The following is a 6,873-nucleotide window of genomic DNA, read 5'->3' as shown; positions in this document are numbered from 1 at the left end:
GGGGTTTTATTTGGTGCCGCCCCCCCCCCGTCTGCGAGGCTGGTATTCTCCCACTAGCTGCCTGCTCTAAATATGGCCATGGCCAGTGTGTCAATAATCCCCCTCTTTAAGGGACTTGCAAACATTAGTGTTGGGACATTCTTGCTGTTCAGATGTCTAGCTGACGTCTGATGCTTAAAACGGAGCATGCTTTCATCCCTTCATGCATTGTCGTAAGCCCCCGATGATTACTCTTAAAAGGGTGCCTCTGGCTATGCAGGGAAACAGTTGCTGACCACACCAGACACAGCTTGCTTGCTTCAGCCTTCTTGAATGCCTGGTCACTGTAGCTCTGTACCAGCCTGACCAAGCAGGACCATGTCTACCTTTGGGTACAGAAGAGAGCTCAGTAAATATGAGGACATTGATGAAGATGAGCTCCTCGCTTCTCTCACTGAAGAGGAGCTGAAGGAGCTGGAGCGGGAGCTAGAGGACATAGAGCCCGACCGTAACCTCCCAGTGGGACAGCGGCAGAAGAGCCTGACGGAGAAAACCCCAACAGGGACTTTCAGCAGGGAAGCACTGATGGCCTACTGGGAGAGGGAGACCAAGAAGCTCCTAGAAAAAGAGAGGTTGGGTGCATGCGAGAAGGTAAGATGCTGAGGCATTTGCTGCTTCCTATAGATATTTGGGTTTATCCTGCATTGGCATGATCTCACTGACTGATTTAATTTCTTTCAGTCTCTTGTGGCGTTTTTAAGAACATTGTTAGCCATACCTCTGTGCCTGCTAAAAGCACTGAGTATTAGGTCAGAGACTATTTGCTCTCACTACCTTAAGTGCTCAGTTCAGAACAGAAGAAAGTGCCATAAAAAAAATCACTATAGTGATTAAAATAGGAACAAAAAGTAAAGGGCATGTTAGAAATTATTAATAGCTAGAGATGTGGGCTTTTGGATAGTATTTGATTTTTTAAGAAAGCTACACAAAATGCCTTTTCCTTTCCTTAAAAAACAACCAGTATTGACTGCTGGGAAACATGTAAGGAAGATAATTTTGAATACATGTCATGTCAGAAGCTGAGTAAGCGGATGTCAGGCTTTGTGCTCGCTGGAAGAAAGCAGCTTGTGTTGCAGTCAGCAGCTTGTGTTGCTTTGTTCCTGCTGAGGATCCTTGGCATGGCTCAGGAGTCTTCTGGCAACTGTAGTCAGAGGGCAGCTGTACATTATTTAAAAAGTGGCCTGGGATAGAGTCATCAGTCAAGCCATTTACCTGCATTCCCAAAAAAACAAGCAATAGTGTTTGTTAGGCAACCCATCCCTCAAAATAAAAATGGTTGTAATTAAAGCCATTTCCTGAACTGCAAATGAACAGTACAGCTGGGCAGGAGTGAAGGGCTCAGTCTTGGCAAGCAGTGAGCACTCCCAGTCTCAGCTGATGTCCACGTTGGCACTCCTGATCCTTGCTAAAAGTGTATGTGAGACTGAGCCCCCCTAAAAAGCAACTTCTATTTTCATGATGGCTCCATGTAATTTCAAAGAAAAGTGGGACTTGGGGATTTTTAAGCCCTGCTTCATACCAAACTTTTACTGTGTTTATAGGGACACATTTTCCCATGTTTAAGCAGAAAGCAATGCAACAAAGGCAAAGACAGCAAAACTGACCTCAGAACATCTAGCAGCCTTGATTCAGGAGATTATTTCATGTGCAAGGAAATTATTGCAGTTTATACATTAGATAAAATATCTTCCTGGAGAAAAGTCAGATGTATTAAATTACCCTGCAATATCCAGGATATTTTTACATGTAAGTATTTTCTCTTGTTTGTGAATGGTGGTATAAGGTCTTTGCAGGAAAAAGCACGGACCAGTAGCTGTCATCAGACCATTAGTATCAGCTTGCAGACATTGACTTCACTCCCTGTTTGTCAGTCCTAGAGAGTAAATGGCAAGATTAATGTTTATTTCCAGCTTAGCCTGGAACTCGAAACCTGGGCTGTTCTAAAAAACCTGAACAGGACTGGTTCTGTATCTTATACAATGGCAGGACCTTTTTTTTTTTTCCTCCCCATGTAGATACAGCATTAATGATGGGTACTGGCAAAACCTCCAAGTCCTGGCAAAAGATTCTATACTTTTTGGCCTGAGAAAAATCTTCCAAAATGCCTCTTTAAATTAGAAAAGGTTGATATGCTGATATAGAGGTCACAAAGACTCTCTCCACTGATGGCAATGAGAAAGGTCCTTGAAAACAGTTTTCTTCTTGCTTTCAAGCATTTGGAAATAATGCACCTTTTATCTAAGATGGTTATTCATGCTCCTTCTATAGTTAGTGGTGACAGATCAGCTGGTCCAAAAGGCAAACAACTTGCAGATAGCCTTTTAGGGTGAATAACTTGTCCTCCCAAGATATTTGCCTCAGCACTGACTCTCTTAGTCCTAACTGTTCAGCATATTACTCCCACAAAGTAAGGTGAAGCCCTACAGGTTGCCTGCAGCAGTCCTGTGCCACAGTGCTGCTACAGTAAGAATATGTCTCCATGTTCAATTTCAAAATTATCATGCAGATTATTATGACACCAGACAATGTACATGACAGGCAACTAAATTCTGCCTTTGACCTCAGAAATGCCACTCAAAAAAAAAAAACAAGTAGGTTTTTATTAATTTAACATCACTAAACTTATCAATAGTAAATTTAAAGGCACCTCCTTCTGCCCATCTGTAGTATATATTCCTCAAGATATAAAACCAAAGCCATGAAGACTTTTTGGATACCTGGTGTTTTCAGGTCTTAAAGCCCTACACATATAAAGAAGATACAGATACAAACCTTAATCCCATAATAAGCCTTCAGGTAGCAGAGTATCTCTCAGCATAAGGGCCTTGCTGTGCATGTTCCACAGGAGAAGCAGCTTGGGTCCTGCAAGAGCTCTGTGTGCAGGCCAGTGCAATCAGACCCTGCACGACCCCAGGTACTGAATGCTCAGGAACATCAGGCAGAAACAACTCAATGTGCTGTTTCATTAAGAGTCACAGTTCTGCAAACATTACAATTAGCATCTTTTTTGCATATGTCCCAGCACGGAATCCTACTGAAAATTATGAAGCAGTACCCTGCATTTTAACAGGTCTCTATTTTCAGAGCCAGATAACTAAGCAAACCTAAAACTGCACAGGTTGTCTAAAAATAGGCCGTCCTGTTAGTAACACTTTTGTTTTCCAGAAACAGAATCACTGTGTCTCTGCAGAGTGTGCTCACTTTGGAAAACACAATCTAGTATTTTACAGATTAAAACACAAGTATTGCTAAAGTAGTGCTTACAGAACAATTATAATTCATCCAAGGTTTTACGAACATTTGCAATTGTAAAGAAAAATGCATACCTATAGTTTTTCCAGTAGGCAGAACATGACATGGAAGACCTTTTGAGCAAGAGTTTTAAGGTTGGTTGTAGATTCTGGGCTCTGTCACAACCCATAGATCCCCATCACACTACTGGAGTCCTCCGTGGGGAGAGTGAGTCTTTCCTGGGGTGAAGATATTTTCCCCATCATACTACTGGAGTCCTCCATGGGGAGAGTGAGTCTTTCCTGGGGTGAAGATATTTTCCTGCTCCTCTGCACAGAGTTCTCTTTTGCCACCATAATTGCTGAAGGCAGCAAGCAGAGCTTTGGGACATGGTTCCACATTTGCCTTCTTGGTACCCACCAAACACACTAAAAGAACCTTGTGTTTCAGAAAAACAATGTGTTTGCTCTGTAGACAGTGAGTTATAACAATTTACAGTGTGGTGGCTGACCTGTGACAACTGGCAGTGGGCACCAGCTTAGCTCTTGACAAACACAAAGAAATTCAGGGGTTATTGACATGTGGTACATCTTACCTGTGGGAATGCATCTCAAACCTTTCTTCACAAACAGTTTGTTAGTATGTGCAGCCCATGCAGTACATCCAAAGTATTTTTGACATGACTTCTGTAATTCTGTACTATTTTGCATGCTGGTGTTCAAGACTACCCATGCAGACACTATTTGTGTTTTAAAGCATGGCAACCTTTAATTTTTTAGACATACTAACATATGCAAGGGAGTCTGAGATGTCTAATCCTCATGAAATGAAGAAGCTTGTTGCTCATGTTCATTCTGAAATTGTTGTCTTATGTTTCTGCTGTCAAGGATCCAGATTATAACCCCTTGTAGACATGCCAACACATAGAAAACCTGGAGTATGTCCGTGTCATAATACCTTGTATCAAGTTGTCTCTTGGCAGAAATCACTGACATTGGTAAAGTGTTTGCAATTTATGCTAAGCATTTTCTAAAGAATGCAAAAGAAAAAATGTTGCATAGGTGTTAGATGAATCATTTTCTGTTCTTCTAACTGTATCTGTTTGTTTTTAGCTTTCAATGTTAATTTGTATAGTGTCAGTATAATTGTTCCTGTGCTAAAAGGCAGCAGTTACATTACTTCAATCATGTTTAACACCCACACCTACGTTCCTGTTCAGGATTCTGAGCAAGAAGAGGACAATTCAGAAGAACTTCAAGAAGAATGTTTCACAGAAAGCAATAGTGAAGTATCTGAGGAGGCATATACTGAAGAGGATGATGAAGAAGAAGATGAAGAGGAAGATGAAGGCGAGAGTGATGATGAGAATGAGGAAGAGCAAAATGCTGCAGCTGGCAGGCGTTCTGATCATATCAGACACAAAAAATGTAATGGTGCAAAGGACAATGAAAGCTTCCTCAATGGCCACGATGGAAAAGACAGTGATAATCGGAGCTTAAAAAGCAGTGCCATCCACCCTTGTGGAAATCCAACAGTTATTGAAGATGCTTTGGAAAAAGTTAGGAGCAACGACCCTGACACCACAGAGGTCAATCTGAACAACATTGAAAACATCACTTCACAGATGCTTATACAATTTTCTCAAGCCCTGAGGGACAACACGGTGGTTAAGTCTTTCAGCTTGGCTAACACCCATGCTGATGACAATGTGGCAATAGCTATTGCTGGTATGTTAAAGGTTAATCAGCATATAACTAGTCTGAATATTGAGTCAAATTTTATCACAGGCAAAGGGGTGCTGGCCATCATGAGAGCTTTGCAGCACAACAAGGTTCTAACGGAACTGAGGTTCCACAATCAAAGGCACATCATGGGCAGCCAGGTGGAAATGGACATAGTCAAACTGTTGAAAGAAAACACCACTCTGGTAAAGCTGGGGTACCACTTTGACCTTGCTGGCCCAAGAATGAGCATGACAAGTATCCTGACAAGAAATATGGATAAACAAAGGCAAAAGCGTATGCAGGAGCAGCGGCAGCAGGAGTCAGGTTGTGACGGAGCTGTCAATCCAAAGACCAAAGTTTTGCAGAAGGGGACACCTCGGTCCTCACCTTATGTGTCACCTAAAAGCTCGCCATGGTCTTCCCCAAAGCTCCCTAAGAAAGCACTGCCAGCGAAATGTCAGCCTTCAGCACCTGCACCCCCCCCTCCCCTTCCCCCCTCGCCTCCCCCTCCCCCTCCTCCTCCCCCTCCTCCCGTTATTCCAGAGAAGAAGGCACCTACCAGGAATATAGCTGAAGTCATCAAACAGCAAGAAAGCGCAAAAAAAGCCTTACATAATGGACAGAAAAAGAAAAAAGGCAAAAAAAGCAGAAAACATGAGAACAGCATATTGAAAGAAATTAAAGATTCTTTAAAATCAGTCTCAGACAGAAAATCAGAGGAAGGCTCACGACCCTCCACCCGGCCATCCACCCCACAAAGGTCTCTCCATGACAACCTTATGGAAGCAATTCGGGCTAGCAGCATAAAGCAATTAAGGCGGGTAAGTAAGAGATCCTAGTTCAGTCACTGATTGTGGTCCAAATATAGCACCAGCTCAGTTAATTTTAGTACACACATTTAGTTAAAAAAAAAATCTTAGAAATGTGAGCATAATAAAGCACTTGGGAGGAGGCTTCCCTCTGATTAGGCTTTTCTCAGCGCTGTGATTTCTGTCTGACTGGGATTTTGACAGAAAGTGGGGTACTTTCCCAGGCTCAGTCTTGTTACAGGATATGATGTGGAGCACAGAGTGCTTGGCATGGAGTGTCTGGCAGGAATTTCAAGTATTTTGCCATCTAGACTGTACAGCAATTGTAATGAATGCCCTTCCCTTCCCTGTTTCATAGGTGGAGGTACCAGAGGCCCTTCGGTGAAAGCCTGAGGCAGAAGAAGCAGAGCAGGGATTGAGGGGAGGCTGCTTGTCCTTTCACTGGTGGTAACATGGACTGTCTAGAAAGCTGCTTCCAAAGTACACTCTTAGATTCAAGCCATTTCTCTTTTATTTCAAAGAAATAAACCTGCTAAATACAAAATAATGCTTTAAGGATCCATTTGCATTGTAATTTGTAAATATGGAAATAATTTTCTTTTTTATTTAATGAGATTTATATTGAGAAGTTGTTGCTTATTTAGATATTCTTGTCAATATCTAATTGCACATAGCTGGACAAGTTCTTTACACTGAGATGTAATAGTTTACCAGCCTGTGGTTTCTTCTTTTTTTTTTTTTTCCATGAATTTACAATAAATATGGTTTGACGCTTTCAAGCAGACACATAGTCCTGGATTTCTGTGAGTGAAAATCTACCAGATGCTTACACCAAGTTCATGAGCATTTGGGAAGTCTCCTGGGCAAGAACCTGAGATCTTTCTCAGCTGCACCTGAGACTATGTGGAGGACAGTACCTGAGCCCATATGTTAGTGCAGTTTCATATTTTCATTGGAAAAAGTGGTTTATAAAGCCATTAAAACTGAGCTATGGGTTGTGTCAGGTCATCAGTATGGCACACCAGGCGTAAAGAGCTGGAAGATGAACAGAGCTGTGTAGTTCACCTTGA

General features: G+C 42.1%; 1 protein-coding gene across 1 annotated transcript; it reads left to right on the top strand.

Annotated features, from left to right (window-relative positions):
- Positions 1-249: 249 nt before the first annotated feature.
- On the top strand, positions 250-6,587 carry LMOD2 (leiomodin 2). The gene is made up of 3 exons (XM_084206764.1): positions 250-630; positions 4,490-5,815; positions 6,162-6,587. Exons 1-3 carry the CDS (start codon positions 358-360, stop codon positions 6,186-6,188), a joined length of 1,626 nt encoding a protein of 541 aa, XP_084062890.1. The 5' UTR covers positions 250-357; the 3' UTR covers positions 6,189-6,587.
- Positions 6,588-6,873: the final 286 nt, after the last annotated feature.

This window comes from Fringilla coelebs (assembly GCF_963513975.1).
Source record: "Fringilla coelebs genome assembly, chromosome: 5".
In the NCBI taxonomy this organism is placed as follows: domain Eukaryota; kingdom Metazoa; phylum Chordata; class Aves; order Passeriformes; family Fringillidae; genus Fringilla; species Fringilla coelebs.
The sequence above is the reverse complement of the archived record's forward strand: the minus strand, read 5'-3'. Positions and strand labels throughout refer to the sequence as shown.